The sequence below is a fragment of the Hypomesus nipponensis genome, chromosome 5 (genome assembly GCF_054491055.1).
Source record: "Hypomesus nipponensis isolate SF chromosome 5, ASM5449105v1, whole genome shotgun sequence".
Classification (NCBI taxonomy): Eukaryota; Metazoa; Chordata; class Actinopteri; order Osmeriformes; family Osmeridae; genus Hypomesus; species Hypomesus nipponensis.
This window is the reverse complement of record NC_140365.1, coordinates 2,844,939-2,867,018: the sequence shown is the minus strand read 5'-3', so window position 1 is coordinate 2,867,018 and position 22,080 is coordinate 2,844,939. Positions and strand designations below refer to the sequence as shown.

The window sequence follows — 22,080 nt, the reverse complement described above, 5'->3', positions numbered from 1 at the left end:
ACGCATGGTTTTAGTATTCCTTTGAGTGTCAGATATAACTTTCCCTGACGCGGCTGCAGTGAGCGTTTGGTCGCTAAGAAGGCTGTTAAGAGTGGGTCAGGCTGATCTTACTTTTCCTTCTTAGTGAAAGATCTTCTTAAGCTAAGAATGACTCTGGGAAACACGTACTTCTTTCACGGCGCTCTTAAGAGCGCTCCTAAGAAGGTTTCAGCGCTTAAGAGCTTCTTAAGGAATCTGGGAAACGCGGCCAAGATCTTTATGAAGGGTTCTTACCTCGTTAGATAATCCTGCTGTGTTCAGTGTGGTGATACTTCCTTCCAGAAAATGATCTGGACTCTTTTTTAGTGTCACTTCAGCTGGCAGCGTGTTGTCGTTGTAAGATCTGACAAACTTGAAGTCACTGGTGCGTGAGCCCGTTGTCAGGTAAGCGTCATAATTGTAAGAACTCCGCAGCGTTCCTGTTCCATCCACCTCTGCATAGTTAGGAGGGAAATACGCGCTGGGAATGGCCACAGCTCCATCAAACAACATTCTAGGTTTCCTCCTGCGGCAAAACCTCACGGCCAGGATGAGAATGATGAAAGTCAGGAAAAAGGTGGAGACCGACACCAGAGCGATGATCAAGTAGGAAGTGAGTTTAGAATCCTTCCCCTCGTAAGACATGTCTTTCAGCTCTGGAACCTCAGCCAGGTTATCTGATATCAGTAGGTAAACAGCACAGGTTGTAGACATAGAGGGCTGTCCGTTATCTTTCACAGATATAACAAGGTTCTGCTTCATACCGTCAGAATCAGAAATGTCCCGCTGGGCCCTGATCTCTCCACTGTGGAGACCGATAGTGAAAAGTCCCGGATCGGTGGATTTCACAATCTGATAGGAAAGCCAGGCGTTCTGGCCAGAGTCAGCATCCACAGCTATCACCTTGGAAACCAGGGACCCTGCCAGAGCCGCTTTGGGGACCATCTCAGTCATCAAGGAGTTCCCTGCTGGAGCAGGGTATAATATCTGGGGAGAGTTGTCATTCTTATCTGCTACGAAGACGCTCACAGTCACGTTACTGCTGAGTGGAGGAGAACCGTTGTCTCTGGCTACAACCTGGACCTTGAATCTCCTAAACTGTTCATAATCAAATGCTCTCACAGCATGGATCACCCCTGTGTCTCCGTTAATGGATACATATGAAGACACGGGGACACCGTTGACCTCACTGGGCACTAGAGAATAGACCACTGTGCCGTTCTGTCTCCAGTCTGGGTCTCTGGCAGTAACAGAACATATGGAGGAGCCAGGTTTGTTATTTTCACTCACATAGGCGCTGTAGGATTGTTCTTCAAACGCAGGAGGATTGTCATTGACGTCAGAGACAGAAAAATGAATGGTCTTTGAGGAGGATAAAGGTGGAGACCCCTCGTCAGTAGCAGTGATAGTTATGTTATAATCTGATATCAGCTCACGGTCTAATTCACTTGTAGTTACTAAGGAATAGTAGTTTTTAATGGAGGGGTTTAGTTTGAAAGGAACATTCTGCTGGATGGAGCAGCGGACCTGTTTATTGACACCAGAGTCTTCGTCCTGTACATTAATGATGCCCACCTCTGTGCCTGGTAACACATTCTCAGGGATGGGATTGGTCACAGATTTAATTGAAATGACTGGGGCATTGTCATTAACATCTATAACCTCAACCTTGAGGTTTGCAAACGAACTCTGCCCAGAGCCATCTTTGGCTTGGATACTGAATTCATAAAATGACTCCGTTTCAAAATCAATTTCTCCTTTTACTATTACTTCACCTGTTTTGGGATTAAGGGAAAATAATTGCTTGGCATCATTCGAAATGGGGCCAAATCCGTACGTCACTTCCCCGTTTGCTCCCTCATCTGCGTCTGTAGCAGAGACAGTGATGAGAACAGCACCTACCGGAGAGTTTTCTAGTAAATTCACCTCATAGAAATTCTGACTAAATACTGGTTTGTTATCGTTGGCATCAAGCACGGTGACTTGTATAACAACAGTACCGGATCTCTGCGGAGTCCCTCCGTCAACAGCAGTAAGTAGTAACGTCAATTCTTGTAGTTGTTCACGATCTAATTCTTTCTCTAAAACGAGTTCACTCTGTTTTCCACCTCCAGGACTACTGTGAACAGATACTACAAAGTGATCGTTCCTTTGTAATGTGTAGCTCTGAACAGCATTTAGGCCTATGTCTGCGTCGTGTGCCTGATTTAGAGCAAAGCGGGCGCCTTTGACTGCAGATTCTCGAATCTCAAAACTGACAACGTCCTCGCCAAATTGTGGAGCATTATCATTGATATCTTGGATTTGCAAAACGATGTTATGCGATTCTAACGGATTCTCCAAGACCATTTCATATTTCAAAGAACAGGAAAGCCTCCTGCCGCAATGCTGCTCTCTGTCTATAATTTCAGCAACGATCAATTCACCCGTGTTCAGATTAATGTCACAATACCGTTTGCTTCTACGATCAACATCCAAGCGAGCTTTCCGTGATAATAGTCCTTTAGTATCAAGTCCGAGATCCTTGGCTATATTTCCTATCACCGACCCGCGTTTCATCTCCTCAGGAATAGAATAGGTCACATCTCCATAGCTGCTGCGCAAGAGCAGAGGAAACAAAGCCAGCCAAAACATCGGTGTAGAGACAGAGAGGCCCAGGAATTCCATTCTCCAGAAAGATCTAGACAAGTTCTCTAGTTATTGCTCCTACGCAGGTTTATCCAGGCAAAATATACACTCCACCTCGTCGTCTAAATGATCAAAACACCATTGTTCTTTATCACGACGTACACAGTCTGCGCCCAAAAGTGGGTGGAGAGAAACGTGAACATTACTTGCTGGTAGATAGCGACACTCTGTGTACTTTATTAAAACTGCAGAAGACAGTGTGAACCATACCACAATCACTTACACACCTGCACTGTTAAGTCTACCAAGATGAAAGTGGTGCCAAACCTTCAAACTGAGATCCACGACTCTAAGGTCTAATGTTACTTTTATTTTGGATACAAAAGCACGATTCATGCTTTCATGTGGAGTAATGTTTCATAAACTTGTATCAACTCCGACTTACAACTCGGTTGTGTTCGGTGAATTCGTCACTTGTTATTACGCACAAAACATGCCTACTTAGTGAGACTATTCATAACAAATGTGTGAAACACGCTTACAATAACAGTCATGTTTTCCGTTACAGCTTAATTTCAAGAAGAACAGAGTGCCAAGTTACTTTGAATAGACGGACAGTAACATGCAGCAGCTTTCCGGTTGTTGTGATGATGAAAACAACACACGTTTCCTTGACGAGTGAAACGACAACGCACAGTGGCACACAAAAGCATTCGGTACATAAATCATGAATTCGTTATGATTAATTCTATCTATATGACAAGAAAAAAAGCAATGTTTTTCTCACGTAGAAAATGATTACCTTCGTAGTTTAGATCGCCTCGTTGAAATGAAGACAGCCTTAAACCTCTTGTTCATGAAAAGTTGAATAAGTAAATCAAAGCATGTTGACATAGAATGCTTATATGTCCGTTCAATATGAATTTCACCAATGGGATCGAAAGAGGACTATTAGGTGTTTATTTGTTTTAGCAAACTGTGCAGCTGCTTTCCAGCTAATTTTTTTCACCACCGACAGGATCTCCATTAGGGGTTCCTACCTCGTTGTAATGGACACGCTGTAATTGACACGCTGTCCATTACACCTTGTAAAAGAGCAGAGTGCCAAGTTAGGCTACTTTGAATAGAGTGACAGAACCACACGGTAGCTGTCCGGTTGTTGTGGTGCTGAAACCTGCACGTTTTGGAAGTGGCACAGCGGTATACAAAAGTATTAAGAAGATACAATCATGAAGTAAGGTTTAAAATATAGCTATCTGTGTGACGATGAAAACCAAAAATGAAATGAATGTTAGGTTAGGTAGACGTTCAAATTAAGGCAAGCTAAAACATCTTGTTCTTACAAAAACAGTTCAAATAAGTAAGTCAATATATCGTTTTGACAGAGAATACATTTGCCGTTCAATATGGATTTCAAAAACTACACGAAGTACAATTATTACTTTCAGCTGGTTGTTGTGAAGTTAGGCAGAATGTGCAGCTGCATCTCTGCTCATTTTATCCACCACAGACAAGATCTTTATGAAGTGATCTTACCTCGTTAGATTCCCCTGCCGTGTTCAGTGTGGTGATACTTCCTTCCAGAAAATGATCTGGACTCTTTTTTAGTGTCATTTCAGCTGGCAGCGTGTTGTCGTTGTAAGATCTGACAAACTTAAAGTCACTGGTGCGTGAGCCCGTTGTCAGGTAAGCGTCATAATTGTAAGAACTCCGCAGCGTTCCTGTTCCATCCACCTCTGCATAGTTAGGAGGGAAATCCGCGCTGGGAATGGCCACAGCTCCATCAAACAACAGTCTAGGTTTCCTCCTGCGGCAAAACCTCACGGCCAGGATGAGAATGATGAAAGTCAGGAAAAAGGTGGAGACGGACACCAGAGCGATGATCAAGTAGGAAGTGAGTTTAGAATCCTTCCCCTCGTAAGACATGTCTTTCAGTTCTGGAACCTCAGCCAGGTTATCTGATATGAGTAGGTAAACAGCACAGGTTGTAGACATAGAGGGCTGCCCGTTATCTTTCACAGATATCACAAGGTTCTGCTTCATACCGTCAGAATCAGAAATGTCCCGCTGGGCCCTGATCTCTCCACTGTGGAGACCGATAGTGAAAAGTCCCGGATCGGTGGATTTCACAATCTGATAGGAAAGCCAGGCGTTCTGGCCAGAGTCAGTATCCACAGCTATCACCTTGGAAACCAGGGACCCTGCCAGAGCAGCTTTGGGGACCATCTCAGTCATCAAGGAGTTCCCTGCTGGAGCAGGGTATAATATCTGGGGAGAGTTGTCATTCTTATCTGCTACGAAGACGCTCACAGTCACGTTACTGCTGAGTGGAGGAGAACCGTTGTCTCTGGCTACAACCTGGACCTTGAATCTCCTAAACTGTTCATAATCAAATGCTCTCACAGCATGGATCACCCCTGTGTCTCCGTTAATGGATACATATGAAGACACGGGGACACCGTTGACCTCACTGGGCACTAGAGAATAGACCACTGTGCCGTTCTGTCTCCAGTCTGGGTCTCTGGCAGTAACAGAACATATGGAGGAGCCAGGTTTGTTATTTTCACTCACATAGGCGCTGTAGGATTGTTCTTCAAACGCAGGAGGATTGTCATTGACGTCAGAGACAGAAAAATGAATGGTCTTTGAGGAGGATAAAGGTGGAGACCCCTCGTCAGTAGCAGTGATAGTTATGTTATAATCTGATATCAGCTCACGGTCTAATTCACTTGTAGTTACTAAGGAATAGTAGTTTTTAATGGAGGGGTTTAGTTTGAAAGGAACATTCTGCTGGATGGAGCAGCGGACCTGTTTATTGACACCAGAGTCTTCGTCCTGTACATTAATGATGCCCACCTCTGTGCCTGGTAACACATTCTCAGGGATGGGATTGGTCACAGATTTAATTGAAATGACTGGGGCATTGTCATTAACATCTATAACCTCAACCTTGAGGTTTGCAAACGAACTCTGCCCAGAGCCATCTTTGGCTTGGATACTGAATTCATAAAATGACTCCGTTTCAAAATCAATTTCTCCTTTTACTATTACTTCACCTGTTTTGGGATTAAGGGAAAATAATTGCTTGGCATCATTCGAAATGGGGCCAAATCCGTACGTCACTTCCCCGTTTGCTCCCTCATCTGCGTCTGTAGCAGAGACAGTGATGAGAACAGCACCTACCGGAGAGTTTTCTAGTAAATTCACCTCATAGAAATTCTGACTAAATACTGGTTTGTTATCGTTGGCATCAAGCACGGTGACTTGTATAACAACAGTACCGGATCTCTGCGGAGTCCCTCCGTCAACAGCAGTAAGTAGTAACGTCAATTCTTGTAGTTGTTCACGATCTAATTCTTTCTCTAAAACGAGTTCACTCTGTTTTCCACCTCCAGGACTACTGTGAACAGATACTACAAAGTGATCGTTCCTTTGTAATGTGTAGCTCTGAACAGCATTTAGGCCTATGTCTGCGTCGTGTGCCTGATTTAGAGCAAAGCGGGCGCCTTTGACTGCAGATTCTCGAATCTCAAAACTGACAACGTCCTCGCCAAATTGTGGAGCATTATCATTGATATCTTGGATTTGCAAAACGATGTTATGCGATTCTAACGGATTCTCCAAGACCATTTCATATTTCAAAGAACAGGAAAGCCTCCTGCCGCAATGCTGCTCTCTGTCTATAATTTCAGCAACGATCAATTCACCCGTGTTCAGATTAATGTCACAATACCGTTTGCTTCTACGATCAACATCCAAGCGAGCTTTCCGTGATAATAGTCCTTTAGTATCAAGTCCGAGATCCTTGGCTATATTTCCTATCACCGACCCGCGTTTCATCTCCTCAGGAATAGAATAGGTCACATCTCCATAGCTGCTGCGCAAGAGCAGAGGAAACAAAGCCAGCCAAAACATCGGTGTAGAGACAGAGAGGCCCAGGAATTCCATTCTCCAGAAAGATCTAGACAAGTTCTCTAGTTATTGCTCCTACGCAGGTTTATCCAGGCAAAATATACACTCCACCTCGTCGTCTAAATGATCAAAACACCATTGTTCTTTATCACGACGTACACAGTCTGCGCCCAAAAGTGGGTGGAGAGAAACGTGAACATTACTTGCTGGTAGATAGCGACACTCTGTGTACTTTATTAAAACTGCAGAAGACAGTGTGAACCATACCACAATCACTTACACACCTGCACTGTTAAGTCTACCAAGATGAAAGTGGTGCCAAACCTTCAAACTGAGATCCACGACTCTAAGGTCTAATGTTACTTTTATTTTGGATACAAAAGCACGATTCATGCTTTCATGTGGAGTAATGTTTCATAAACTTGTATCAACTCCGACTTACAACTCGGTTGTGTTCGGTGAATTCGTCACTTGTTATTACGCACAAAACATGCCTACTTAGTGAGACTATTCATAACAAATGTGTGAAACACGCTTACAATAACAGTCATGTTTTCCGTTACAGCTTAATTTCAAGAAGAACAGAGTGCCAAGTTACTTTGAATAGACGGACAGTAACATGCAGCAGCTTTCCGGTTGTTGTGATGATGAAAACAACACACGTTTCCTTGACGAGTGAAACGACAACGCACAGTGGCACACAAAAGCATTCGGTACATAAATCATGAATTCGTTATGATTAATTCTATCTATATGACAAGAAAAAAAGCAATGTTTTTCTCACGTAGAAAATGATTACCTTCGTAGTTTAGATCGCCTCGTTGAAATGAAGACAGCCTTAAACCTCTTGTTCATGAAAAGTTGAATAAGTAAATCAAAGCATGTTGACATAGAATGCTTATATGTCCGTTCAATATGAATTTCACCAATGGGATCGAAAGAGGACTATTAGGTGTTTATTTGTTTTAGCAAACTGTGCAGCTGCTTTCCAGCTAATTTTTTTCACCACCGACAGGATCTCCATTAGGGGTTCCTACCTCGTTGTAATGGACACGCTGTAATTGACACGCTGTCCATTACACCTTGTAAAAGAGCAGAGTGCCAAGTTAGGCTACTTTGAATAGAGTGACAGAACCACACGGTAGCTGTCCGGTTGTTGTGGTGCTGAAACCTGCACGTTTTGGAAGTGGCACAGCGGTATACAAAAGTATTAAGAAGATACAATCATGAAGTAAGGTTTAAAATATAGCTATCTGTGTGACGATGAAAACCAAAAATGAAATGAATGTTAGGTTAGGTAGACGTTCAAATTAAGGCAAGCTAAAACATCTTGTTCTTACAAAAACAGTTCAAATAAGTAAGTCAATATATCGTTTTGACAGAGAATACATTTGCCGTTCAATATGGATTTCAAAAACTACACGAAGTACAATTATTACTTTCAGCTGGTTGTTGTGAAGTTAGGCAGAATGTGCAGCTGCATCTCTGCTCATTTTATCCACCACAGACAAGATCTTTATGAAGTGATCTTACCTCGTTAGATTCCCCTGCCGTGTTCAGTGTGGTGATACTTCCTTCCAGAAAATGATCTGGACTCTTTTTTAGTGTCATTTCAGCTGGCAGCGTGTTGTCGTTGTAAGATCTGACAAACTTAAAGTCACTGGTGCGTGAGCCCGTTGTCAGGTAAGCGTCATAATTGTAAGAACTCCGCAGCGTTCCTGTTCCATCCACCTCTGCATAGTTAGGAGGGAAATACGCGCTGGGAATGGCCACAGCTCCATCAAACAACAGTCTAGGTTTCCTCCTGCGGCAAAACCTCACGGCCAGGATGAGAATGATGAAAGTCAGGAAAAAGGTGGAGACGGACACCAGAGCGATGATCAAGTAGGAAGTGAGTTTAGAATCCTTCCCCTCGTAAGACATGTCTTTCAGTTCTGGAACCTCAGCCAGGTTATCTGATATGAGTAGGTAAACAGCACAGGTTGTAGACATAGAGGGCTGCCCGTTATCTTTCACAGATATCACAAGGTTCTGCTTCATACCGTCAGAATCAGAAATGTCCCGCTGGGCCCTGATCTCTCCACTGTGGAGACCGATAGTGAAAAGTCCCGGATCGGTGGATTTCACAATCTGATAGGAAAGCCAGGCGTTCTGGCCAGAGTCAGTATCCACAGCTATCACCTTGGAAACCAGGGACCCTGCCAGAGCAGCTTTGGGGACCATCTCAGTCATCAAGGAGTTCCCTGCTGGAGCAGGGTATAATATCTGGGGAGAGTTGTCATTCTCATCTGCTACGAAGACGCTCACAGTCACGTTACTGCTGAGTGGAGGAGAACCGTTGTCTCTGGCTACAACCTGGACCTTGAAGCTCCTAAACTGTTCATAATCAAATGCTCTCACAGCATGGATCACCCCCGTGTCTCCGTTAATGGATACATATGAAGACACGGGGACACCGTTGACCTCACTGGGCACTAGAGAATAGACCACTGTGCCGTTCTGTCTCCAGTCTGGGTCTCTGGCAGTAACAGAACATATGGAGGAGCCAGGCTTGTTATTTTCACTCACATAGGCGCTGTAGGATTGTTCTTCAAACACAGGAGGGTTGTCATTGACATCAGAGACAGATAGATGAATCGTCTTTGAGGAGGATAATGGTGGAGAGCCCTCATCAGTAGCAGTGATAGTTATGTTATAATCTGATATCAGCTCACGGTCTAATTCACTGGTAGTTACTAAGGAATAGTAGTTTTTAATGGAGGGGTTCAGTTTGAAAGGAACATTCTGCTGGATGGAGCAGCGGACCTGTTTATTGACTCCAGAGTCTTTATCCTGTACATTAATGATGCCCACCTCTGTGCCTGACAAGGTATTCTCTGGGATGGGATTGGTCAGAGATTTTAAAGATATAACTGGGGCATTATCATTCACGTCAGTAATATCGATTCTAACGTTTGCAAAGGATGTCAGTCCAGCATTGTCTTTAGCTTGAATGCTAAATTCATAAACAGTCTTCTTTTCAAAATCCATGTCTCCAACTGCACTAATGACTCCGGTTTTGGGATTAAGGGAAAACATTTTTTTTACATCGTCAGATATAGGGCCTAATGCATACGTCACTTCCCCGTTTGACCCCTCGTCTGCATCAGTAGCAGACACAGTAGATACAACATATCCTATAGGGGAGTTTTCAGGCAAATTAACATTATAGATATTCTGAGTAAATACCGGTTTATTATCGTTAGCATCAAGCACAGTGACGTGTATAACCACAGTACCGGATCTCTGTGGAGTCCCTCCGTCAACAGCAGTAAGTAGCAACGTCACCTCCTGCTCTACCTCACGATCTAATTCTTTCTCTAAAACCAGTTCCCCATGTTTTCCGCCCGCGGTATTTGTTTGTACTGACAAACTGAAATGATCGTTTCTTTGTAAGGCGTAACTTTGGACACCATTCAGGCCAACGTCTTCGTCAAGTGCCTGATTCAGTGAAAAACGGGCGCCTTTGTCTGCTGATTCTCCTATTTCAATATTGATAACTTCTTCCCCAAATTTTGGAGCATGATCATTGACGTCTTGTACTTGCAAAACTATATTGTGTAATTCGAGAGGATTTTCCAAGATCATTTCATATTTTAGGTTGCAAGAAAGCATACTCCCGCAGAGCTCCTCCCTGTCTATTACTTCAGCGACTATCAATTCCCCCGTGTTCAGATTAATATCACAATACCGTTTGCTTCCACCATCAGCATCCAAGCGAGCTTTCCGGGACAACAGTCCTTTTGCATCGAGTCCGAGACCCATGGCTATATTTCCTATTACTGACCCGCGTTTCATCTCCTCAGGAATAGAATAGGTCACATCTCCATAGCTGCTGCGCAAGAGCAGGGGAAACAAAGCCAGCCAAAACATCGATGCAGACACAGGGGGGCCCAGGTATTCCACTCTCCAGAAAGATGTAGACTATTCCTGAATACAACCGTCCTAAACAGATTTATACAGGCAAAAAAACGTACACTCTATCTCGACGTCTAAATGATAAAAACACCACTGTTCTTTATCACGACGTTCACGAAGTCTGCGCCCATAAGTGGGTGGAGAGAAACGTGAAACATCACTTGTTGGTAGATAGCGACACTCTGTGTACTTCACTAAAACTGCAGAAGACAGTACAAACAATACCACTTTCACATACTCAACAGAGGTACATGAAAGTGGCGTCAACAATATGTAACTGATATCAATGAGTCTGACGTCTAACTATATATTTATTATGGATGCAAATTTTGAATTATGCTTTCATGTCATGTAATGTTTCATTAGTATGCATTTTTATTCAAATATCAACCTTAACCAAATGCGAATTGCATTTCGGTTGTAGTCGATACATAATTAACTATTATTGCACACGAAACATGCCTTACACTAGAAACATACCTATCATTAAAATCAGTAAGACTATTTATAATTAAGGTGTGAAAGACGCTTACAATAACAGACTATTAATTCCAGATTCAATTCAAGAGGAGCGCAATGCCAAGTCCATTTGAACAGACTAACAGAAACCTACGGTAGCTGTTCGGTTGTTGTGGTGCTGAAAACGGCACAAGTTTCCCTTTCGAACTTAAAAACAACGCAATGGGCAGACAAAATAATTCGGTAGAGAAAATTATGAAGTTGTGATCAATTCTATATTCATGACAAAGAAAACGAAAAGAAAAAATAATAAGTTGATTTTTTTTGTCACATAGAAATCATGCCTTCATCAGTTTAGACCACAACGTTAAAATAAAAATAAAACATAACGCCTTAAAGCTCTTGTTCTTACATGAACAGTTTAAATATTGAATAAATATAGTATGTGACATAGAATAAACTCCCTTCAAACCATTTGGTTTGTGGAGGGGTTTCAACCATTCAATATGGATTTCACCAACTACATGAAATAAAAGTATTACTTTAAGCTGGTTGCTATGAAGATAGAATGTGCAGCTGCATCCCAGCTCATTGTATTCACCTAGACAGGATCTCCATGAAGGGTTCTTACCTCGTTAGATTCTCTTGCCGTGTTCAGTGTGGTGATACTTCCTTCCAGAAAATGATCTGGACTCTTTTTTAGTGTCACTTCAGCTGGCAGCGTGTTGTCGTTGTAAGATCTGACAAACTTGAAGTCACTGGTGCGTGAGCCCGTTGTCAGGTAAGCGTCATAATTGTAAGAACTCCGCAGCGTTCCTGTTCCATCCACCTCTGCATAGTTAGGAGGGAAATACGCGCTGGGAATGGCCACAGCTCCATCAAACAACAGTCTAGGTTTCCTCCTGCGGCAAAACTTCACGGCCAGGATGAGAATGATGAAAGTCAGGAAAAAGGTGGAGACCGACACCAGAGCGATGATCAAGTAGGAAGTCAGTTTAGAGTCCTTCCCCTCGTAAGACATGTCTTTCAGCTCTGGAACCTCAGCCAGGTTATCTGATATCAGTAGGTAAACAGCACAGGTTGTAGACATAGAGGGCTGTCCGTTATCTTTCACTGATATTACAAGGTTCTGCTTCATACCGTCAGAGTCAGAAATGTCCCGCAGGGCCCTGATCTCTCCACTGTGGAGACCGATAGTGAAAAGTCCCGGATCGGTGGATTTCACAATCTGATAGGAAAGCCAGGCGTTCTGGCCAGAGTCAGCATCCACAGCGATCACCTTGGAAACCAGGGACCCTGCCAGAGCAGCTTTGGGGACCATCTCAGTCATCAAGGAGTTCCCTGCTGGAGCAGGGTATAATATCTGGGGAGAGTTGTCATTCTCATCTGCTACGAAGACGCTCACAGTCACGTTACTGCTGAGTGGAGGAGAACCGTTGTCTCTGGCTACAACCTGGACCTTGAAGCTCCTAAACTGTTCATAATCAAATGCTCTCACAGCATGGATCACCCCCGTGTCTCCGTTAATGGATACATATGAAGACACGGGGACACCGTTGACCTCACTGGGCACTAGAGAATAGACCACTGTGCCGTTCTGTCTCCAGTCTGGGTCTCTGGCAGTAACAGAACATATGGAGGAGCCAGGCTTGTTATTTTCACTCACATAGGCGCTGTAGGATTGTTCTTCAAACACAGGAGGGTTGTCATTGACGTCAGAGACAGATAAATGAATAGTCTTTGAGGAGGATAAAGGTGGAGAGCCCTCGTCAGTAGCAGTAATAGTTATGTTATAATCTGATATCAGCTCACGGTCTAATTCACTGGTAGTTACTAAGGAATAGTAGTTTTTAATGGAGGGGTTTAGTTTGAAAGGAATATTATGCTGGATCGAGCATCGGACCTGTTTATTGACACCAGAGTCTTCATCCTGAACATTAATGATGCCCACCTCTGTGCCTGGTAACACATTCTCAGGGATTGGATTGGTCAGAGACTTAATAGATATAACTGGGGCATTGTCATTAACATCTATTATATCAATGTTAACTTTAGCTAAAGAACTTAAGCCAGAATTATCTTTGGCTTGGATACTGAATTCATAAAATGACTCAGTTTCAGAATCGATCACTGCAATTACGATTACTTCACCTGTTTTTGGATTAAGGGAAAATAATTGCTTTGCATCGTCAGAAATGGGACCAAATCCGTACGTCACTTCCCCGTTTGCCCCCTCATCTGCATCTGTAGCAGATACAGTAATGACAACAGAACCTATGGGGGTGTTTTCAGGTAGATTCACAGTATAGACATTCTGACTAAACAGTGGTTTGTTATCATTAGCATCAAGCACGGTGACGTGTATAACTACAGTACCAGATCTCTGCGGTGTCCCTCCGTCAACAGCAGTAAGTAGTAACGTCAATTCTTGCTCTACCTCACGATCTATTTCCTTGTTTAAAACCAGTTCACTCTGTTTTTCACCTCCAGCAATATTATGAACAGCCAAACTAAAGTGATCGTTCCTTTGTAATATGTAGCTTTGGACAGAATTCAGGCCTATATCTGCATCATGAGCCTGATTTAAAGGATAGCGAGCGCCTTTGTCTGCTGATTCTTGAATCTCAAATTTCACAAAGTCTTCGCTAAATTGTGGAGCATTGTCATTGACATCTTGTATTTGCAAAACGATGTTATGTGATTCTAACGGGTTCTCCAAGATCATTTCATATTTTAAAGTGCATGAAAGTCTCCTGCCACAAACCTTCTCTCTGTCGATAATTTCAGCGACAATCAATTCACCCGTATTCAGATTAATTTCACAATACCGTTTGCTTCTACGATCAACATCCAAGCGAGCTTTCCGAGAAAACAGTCCTTTAGCATCAAGTCCAAGATCCTTGGCTATATTTCCTATTACCGACCCGCGTTTCATCTCCTCAGGAATAGAATATGTCACATCTCCATAGCTGCTGCGCAAGAACAGAGGAAACAAAGCCAGCCAAAACATCGTTGCAGAGACAGAGAGACCCAGGTATTCCATTCTCCAGAAAAATGTAAGCAATTCCTGATTATATCCGTCCTACACAGGTTTATCCAAGCAAAAACGTACACTCTATCTCGACGTCTAAATGACAAAAACACCGTAGTTTTTATGACGCTGTACACGAAGTCTGCGCCCATAAGTGGGTGGAGAGAAACGTGAAACATCACTTGCTGGTAGATAGCGACACTCTGTGTACTTTACTAAAACTGCAGAAAACAGTGTCCACTATACCACACTCACTGACAAAATGTTCAGTGTTAAGTTTACCAACATAAAATCTGCTCAAAGCCTGCAATTTAAATTAGATCAACGACTTTGAAGTCTAAACTTATGTTTGTTATTGATGCAAATGTAGATCAGGGCTTCCATTTCAAGGATTATTTCACTATTATGTATTTTGAGCAAAATATAAACATTTAGCAATTGAAAATTGCAAGTCGGTTGTGTTCGATTAACAAGTGACTGGTATTACTTGTGAAACAAGCCTATCATTGAGCTAATTATTAACAGTTCCTAACTAATGTGTGCAAGACACTCAGAACAGCAGACACACTACGTTCAGTAAAGCCTCTATTCAAAACAAGCACATCGCCATATTGAGTTAAAAAAGCTGACAAAAAGAGTAGGGAGCTGTCCGTTTACTATGGTGCTGACACAGGAACGTTTCCTTGATCAGAGTAAAGAAAAGAGTTCTTACCTCGCTAGATTCTCTTGTTGTGTTCAGTGTGGTGATACTTCCTTCCAGAAAATGATCTGGACTCTTTTTTAGTGTCATTTCGGCAGGCAGCGTGTTGTCGTTGTAAGATCTGACAAACTTGAAGTCACTGGTGCGTGAGCCCGTTGTCAGGTAAGCGTCATAATTGTAAGAACTCCGCAGCGTTCCTGTTCCATCCACCTCTGCATAGTTAGGAGGGAAATATGCGCTGGGAATGGCCACAGCTCCATCAAACAACAGTCTAGGATTCCTCCTGCGACAAAACCTCACGGCCAGAATGAGAATGATGAAAGTCAGGAAAAAGGTGGAGACAGACACCAGAGCAATGATCAAGTAGGAAGTCAGTTTAGAATCCTTCCCCTCGTAAGACATGTCTTTCAGCTCTGGAACCTCAGCCAGGTTATCTGATATCAGTAGGTAAACAGCACAGGTTGTTGACATAGAGGGCTGTCCGTTATCTTTCACAGATATCACAAGGTTCTGCTTCATACCGTCAGAATCAGAAATGTCCCGCTGGGCCCTGATCTCTCCACTGTGGAGACCGATAGTGAAAAGTCCCGGATCGGTGGATTTCACAATCTGATATGAAAGCCAGGCGTTCTGGCCAGAGTCAGCATCCACAGCTATCACCTTGGAAACCAGGGACCCTGCCAGAGCAGCTTTGGGGACCATCTCAGTCATCAAGGAGTTCCCTGCTGGAGCAGGGTATAATATCTGGGGAGAGTTGTCATTCTCATCAGCTACAAAGACGCTCACAGTCACGTTACTGCTGAGTGGAGGAGAACCGTTGTCTCTGGCTACAACCTGGACCTTGAAGCTCCTAAACTGTTCATAATCAAATGCTCTCACAGCATGGATCACCCCCGTGTCTCCGTTAATGGATACATATGAAGACACGGGGACACCGTTGACCTCACTGGGCACTAGAGAATAGACCACTGTGCCGTTCTGTCTCCAGTCTGGGTCTCTGGCAGTAACAGAACATATGGAAGAGCCAGGCTTGTTATTTTCACTCACATAGGTGCTGTAGGATTGTTCTTCAAATACAGGAGGGTTGTCATTGACGTCAGATACAGATAAATGAATAGTCTTTGAGGAGGATAAAGGTGGATAGCCCTCGTCAGTAGCAGTGATAGTTATGTTATAATCTGATATCAGTTCACGGTCTAATTCACTGGTAGTTACTAAGGAATAGTAGTTTTTAATGGAGGGGTTTAGTTTGAAAGGAACATTCTGCTGGATGGAGCAGCGGACCTGTTTATTTACTCCAGAGTCTTTATCCTGAACATTAATGATGCCCACCTCTGTGCCTGGTATCACATTCTCAGGGATGGCATTGGTCAAAGATTTAAGAGAAATAGCTGGGGCATTATCATTAACATCTGTAATATCAACCTTGACATTGGCAAAAGAACTCAGCCCTGAATTGTCTTTGGCTTGGATACTGAATTCATAAAATGACTCAATTTCAAAATCCATCTCTCCTTTTATGATTACTTCACCTGTTTTGGGATTAAGGGAAAATAATAGTTTTGCATCATTTGAAATGGGACCAAATGCATACGTCACTTCCCCGTTTGCCCCTTCATCTGCGTCAGTAGCAGACACAGTAATTACAACATAACCTATAGGGGAGTTCTCATACAGATTCACCTCATAGAGATTCTGACTAAATACTGGTTTATTATCGTTAGCATCAAGCACGTTGACGTGTATAACAACTGTACCGGATCGCTGCGGAGTCCCTCCGTCAACAGCAGTAAGTAGTAACGTCAATTCTTGCTGTTGTTCACGATCTAATTCTTTCTCTAAAACTAGTTCACTCTGTTTCCCACCTCCAGGATTACTGTGAACAGCTAAACTAAAGTGTTCATTCCTCTGTAATGTGTAGCTCTGAACAGCATTCAGGCCTATATCTGCATCGTGTGCCTGATTCAACGCAAAGCGAGCGCCTTTAACTGCTGATTCTCGGATCTCGAATTTGACAATGTCTTCGCCAAATTGTGGAGCATTATCATTGATATCTTGTATTTGCAAAACTATGTTATGCAATTCTAATGGGTTCTCGAAGATAATTTCGTACTTTAAGGTGCATGAAATCCTCGTTCCGCAAAGATCCTCTCTGTCGATAATGTCAGCGACAATCAAATCACCCGTGTTCAGATTAATATCACAATACCGTTTGCTTCCACCGTCAACATCCAAACGAGCTCTCCGAGACAATAGTCCTTTTGCATCAAGTCCGAGGTCCTTGGCTAGATTACCTATTACCGACCCGCGTTTCATCTCCTCAGGAATAGAATAGGTCACATCTCCATAGCTGCTGCGTAAGAGCAGAAGAAACAAAGCCAGCCAAAACATCGGTGCAGAGGCAGAGAGACCCAGGTATTCCATTCTCAGGAAATAATTTGACAATTCCGGAATATAACCGTCCTATAGTGGTTTATCCGGGAAAAAACATACACTCTACCTCGACGTCTATGACAACAAAAAAAACACTGTTAACGACGTACACGAAGTACACGAAGTCTGCGCCCATAAGTGGGTGGAGAGAAACGTGAAACATCACTTGCTGGTAGATAGCGACACTCCGTGTACTTTACTAAAACTGCAGAAGACAGTTTGCATCATCCCACACTCAGAGACTCGCTAAAACCTCTTGTTCTTACATGAAATGTTGTAAAAAGATAAATGTATCATGATGACATATAAAAAACTGTCCTCAATGTATTCAATATGCAGTCCGCCAAATAGATAGAAAAGCTATTAACTTTAGCTGATTGTTATGCGGTTAGACAAAATGTACAGCTGCATTTATGCTCATTTTAATCACCACCTACAGGATCTCCATGAAGGGTTCTTACCTCGTTAGATTCTCCTGCTGTGTTCAGTGTGGTGATACTTCGGTGTCTACCAAGATGAAAGTGGCGACTCAGAAGTCTAACGTTATGTTTAATAGGGATACAAATTTACATCTATGCTTTAATGTCCAACAAGTATGTATTCTAGTTCAAATATACAAATTTAGCAACTCTAAATTGTAACTCGGTTGTGGTCGAGAAAAAATCAACTAGTGTTAAACACGAAACATGCCTATCATTAAGATCATCAAGACTTCATAAGACTTTAAGATAACAATAACAAACATGCTATTCATTCTAGCTTCAGTTCAAGACAAGCACAGTGCCAAGGTCGTTTGAATACACTGATACAAACATACGGTAGCTGTCCGGTTGTTGTGGTGCTGAAAATAGCAAACGTTTCCTGACGAATGTAACGACAACGCAAGTGGCAAAGTGACATACAAAAGCATTCGGTACAAAAACCTTGAAGCATGTTTGATAAATCGTATCTGCATGGCAATGAAAACGACAAAAATATTGTATAAGTTGACATTATTTTCCCCACACATAAAGCCATGTCTTCATTCATGAAAACCAGACGAGCTAAAACCTCTTGTTCTTACATGAAATGTTATAACAAGATAAATGTATCATGTTGACATATAAAAAACTGTCCTCAATGTATTCAATATGCAGTCCGCCAAATAGATAGAAAAGCTATTAATTTTAGCTGATTGTTATGCGGTTAGACAAAATGTGCAGCTGCATTTATGCTCATTTTAATCACCACCTACAGGATCTCCATGAAGGGTTCTTACCTCGTTAGATTCTCCTGCCGTGTTCAGTGTGGTGATACTTCCTTTCAAAAAATGATCTGGACTCTTTTTTAGTGTCATTTCAGCTGGCAGCGTGTTGTCGTTGTAAGATCTGACAAACTTGAAGTCACTGGTGCGTGAGCCCGTTGTCAGGTAAGCGTCATAATTGTAAGAACTCCGCAGCGTTCCTGTTCCATCCACCTCTGCATAGTTAGGAGGGAAATACGCGCTGGGAATGGCCACAGCTCCATCAAACAACAGCCTAGGTTTCCTCCTGCGGCAAAACCTCACGGCCAGGATGAGAATGATGAAAGTCAGGAAAAAGGTGGAGACGGACACCAGAGCGATGATCAAGTAGGAAGTGAGTTTAGAATCCTTCCCCTCGTAAGACATGTCTTTCAGCTCTGGAACCTCAGCCAGGTTATCTGATATCAGTAGGTAAACAGCACAGGTTGTTGACATTGAGGGCTGTCCATTATCCTTCACAGATATCACAAGGTTCTGCTTCATACCGTCCGAATCAGAAATGTCCCGCTGGGCCCTGATCTCTCCAGTGTGGAGACCGATAGTGAAAAGTCCCGGATCGGTGGATTTTACAATCTGATAGGAAAGCCAGGCGTTCTGGCCAGAGTCAGCATCCACAGCTATCACCTTGGAAACCAGGGACCCTGCCAGAGCAGCTTTGGGGACCATCTCAGTCATCAAGGAGTTCCCTGCTGGAGCAGGGTATAATATCTGGGGAGAGTTGTCATTCTCATCTGCTACAAAGACGCTCACAGTCACGTTACTGCTGAGTGGAGGAGAACCGTTGTCTCTGGCTACAACCTGGACCTTGAAGCTCCTAAACTGTTCATAATCAAATGCTCTCACAGCATGGATCACCCCCGTGTCTCCGTTAATGGATACATATGAAGACACGGGGACACCGTTGACCTCACTGGGCACCAGAGAATAGACCACTGTGCCATTCTGTCTCCAGTCTGGGTCTCTGGCAGTAACAGAACATATGGAGGAGCCAGGCTTGTTATTTTCACTCACATAGGCGCTGTAGGATGGTTCTTCAAATATAGGAGGGTTGTCATTGACGTCAGAGACAGATAAATGAATAGTCTTTGAGGAGGATAAAGGTGGAGAGCCCTCGTCAGTAGCGGTGATAGTTATGTTATAATCTGATATCAGCTCACGGTCTAATTCACTGGTAGTTACTAAGGAATAGTAGTTTTTAATGGAGGGGTTTAGTTTGAAAGGAACATTCTGCTGGATGGAGCAGCGGACCTGTTTATTGACACCAGAGTCTTTATCCTGTACATTAATGATGCCCACCTCTGTGCCTGGCAACACATTCTCAGGGATGGGATTGGTCAGAGATTTAATAGATATAACTGGGGCATTATCATTTACATCAGTAATATCAATTTTAACCTTAGCTGAAGAACTTAAGCCTGAGTTATCTTTTGCTTGTATACTGAATTCATAAAATGAACCCGCTTCTGAATCGACCTCTGCAATTATGATTACTGCACCTGTTTTGGGATTAAGGGAAAATAATTGCTTTGCATCATCTGTAATTGGACCAAATCCGTACGTCACTTCCCCGTTTAACCCTTCATCGGCGTCTGTAGCAGAGACAGTAATTACAACAGATCCTACCGGGGAGTTTTCAAGCATATTCACCTCATATACATTCTGACTAAATACTGGTGTATTGTCGTTAGCATCAAGCACGGTGACGTGAATAACTACAGTACCGGATCTCTGCGGTGTCCCTCCGTCAAGAGCAGTAAGTAGCAACGTCACCTCCTGTTCTACCTCACGATCTAATTCCTTCTCTAGAACCAATTGACTTTGTTTTTCCCCTCCTGGATTACTACGAACAGCTAAAGTAAAGTGTTCATTTCTTTGTAGTGAGTAGCTTTGTACAGCATTCAGACCTATATCTGCATCGTGTGCCTGATTTAAAGAAAAGCGAGCGCCTTTTACTGCTGATTCCTGGATCTCAAATTTCACAACGTCTTCACCGAATTTTGGAGTATTATCATTGACATCTTGAATTTGCAAAACGATGTTATGTGATTCTAAAGGGTTCTCTAGGATCATTTCATATTTTAGTGCGCATGAAATCCTCGTGCCGCAAAGCTTCTCTCTGTCGATTATTTCGGCGACAATCAATTCCCCCGTGTTCAGATGAATATCACAATACCGTTTGCTTCCACCGTCAACATCCAACCGAGCTTTCCGAGACAATAGTCCTTTAGCATCAAGTCCCAGGTCCTTGGCTATATTTCCTATTACCGACCCGCGTTTCATCTCTTCAGGAATAGAATAGGTCACATCTCCATAGCTGCTGCGCAAGAGCAGAGGAAACAAAGCCAGCCAAAACATCGGTGCAGAGACAGAGAGACCCAGGTATTCCATTCTCCAGAAAGATGTAGACATGTCCTGAATTGTATGGTCTTAAAAAGGTTTATTGAGGCGAAATATACACACTACCTCGACGTTGAAATGACTCAAAATATCAATGTTCTCTTCACGACGTAGCCTACACGAAGTCTGTCCCCAAAAGTGGGTGGAGAGAAACTTGAAACATCACTTGCTGGTAGATAGCGACACTCTGTGTATTTTACTAAAACTGCATTAAAACGTGAACCACTACCACACTAACAGGGTCAATAATAAGTGGCAGCCTATCTGAAAAGTTGAAAGTGCAGCAGAAACTCAGTAATAACTGAAATCAACAAGTAATGTTTCATTTGCAATTATACCGAGGAAGATATAGACATTTCCGCATTTCCGGACTTCCGGATTACAGGCTACACTGTAAAAAATAACCGTTTTTTTTACCATGAAATGCACTGTATTTTTTACAGATATTTCCTCTTTTTCCACAAAACAATGATATGCGTGCGGATTTACCAATATTTGCAGTAAAATAAATGTTACACCCTTAACATTACAGGTGTTTACCTTTATTTAAGATTACATAGATATTATGTTTATTTAGTAACAATTCATTGTAATTGTACAGATTCAACTGTAATTTTACATAACATGGGAGGTAATATTTTACAGATTTTGTCAGGTTAATAATAATGAGGAAATGCATGTGAAATCAGTGGTCATTGAGTTTTCTTAAAAATTGTTGTTTTATGTACAATTGTTGTTTTAAGTAGCTAATTAGTGTTTGTATGTATAGTGTTTGTATGTATAGATACAAAAGTAATTTATTGTAAATCCACCCATGCACCCATGCTTCCCCTGGCAGGACAGAAATATCTATTTACATTTACATTTAGTCATTTAGCAGACGCTCTTATCCAGAGCGACTTACAGTAAGTTTTTGGTCCAGTGCTCCTTTAATGACTTCAATGCATGCATTGTCACCAAGCCTGCCTCATAGGTTTAAAAAAAAGGCCGGTAGGATTTGTAACACAAGTGGGAGTTCACACATGCGCAGTGGTTGTAGCTTCTCCCAACTGTCACTACCGCACCTGGCGCGAAAACCGGACAAGAATGGCGTTTTCAACTGAGGAGCTGCTGCAGAAGTTAAAGTATTCAGGAATTATACTGACTAAAGAAGAGACAAAGAGATTCAGAGGTAATGTGAATGCTAAGCTGATATAGTGCGTGATATGTTCTTTACAACCTTTTTTTGTCTAAACGGAATTGACTTAGACCAAACTGAAGGCA

The 22,080-nt window shown here is 42.6% G+C and overlaps 4 protein-coding genes across 4 annotated transcripts; all 4 read right to left on the bottom strand.

Moving 5' to 3' along the window:
• Positions 1–225: 225 nt before the first annotated feature.
• LOC146287785 (protocadherin beta-11-like) lies at positions 226–6,568 on the bottom strand. Its single transcript, XM_084698715.1, has 2 exons — positions 4,183–6,568; positions 226–1,614 (listed from the first exon to the last, which is right to left on the bottom strand). The coding sequence occupies exons 1-2, from the start codon at positions 6,559–6,561 to the stop codon at positions 226–228; spliced, it is 3,768 nt and encodes a 1,255-aa protein (XP_084554841.1). The 5' UTR covers positions 6,562–6,568.
• Positions 6,569–7,550: 982 nt separating this feature from the next.
• Positions 7,551–10,470, bottom strand: LOC146287784 (protocadherin beta-16-like). Its single transcript, XM_084698714.1, has 2 exons — positions 8,092–10,470; positions 7,551–7,613 (listed from the first exon to the last, which is right to left on the bottom strand). Exons 1-2 carry the CDS (start codon positions 10,468–10,470, stop codon positions 7,551–7,553), a joined length of 2,442 nt encoding a protein of 813 aa, XP_084554840.1.
• Positions 10,471–11,575: 1,105 nt separating this feature from the next.
• LOC146287783 (protocadherin beta-11-like) lies at positions 11,576–17,103 on the bottom strand. The gene is made up of 3 exons (XM_084698713.1): positions 14,718–17,103; positions 12,926–12,933; positions 11,576–12,590 (listed from the first exon to the last, which is right to left on the bottom strand). The coding sequence occupies exons 1-3, from the start codon at positions 17,094–17,096 to the stop codon at positions 11,576–11,578; spliced, it is 3,402 nt and encodes a 1,133-aa protein (XP_084554839.1). The 5' UTR covers positions 17,097–17,103.
• Positions 17,104–18,357: 1,254 nt separating this feature from the next.
• LOC146287782 (protocadherin gamma-A11-like) lies at positions 18,358–21,107 on the bottom strand. Its single transcript, XM_084698712.1, has one exon. The coding sequence runs from the start codon at positions 20,827–20,829 to the stop codon at positions 18,358–18,360; it is 2,472 nt and encodes an 823-aa protein (XP_084554838.1). The 5' UTR covers positions 20,830–21,107.
• Between the last annotated feature and the right edge of the window lie 973 nt (positions 21,108–22,080).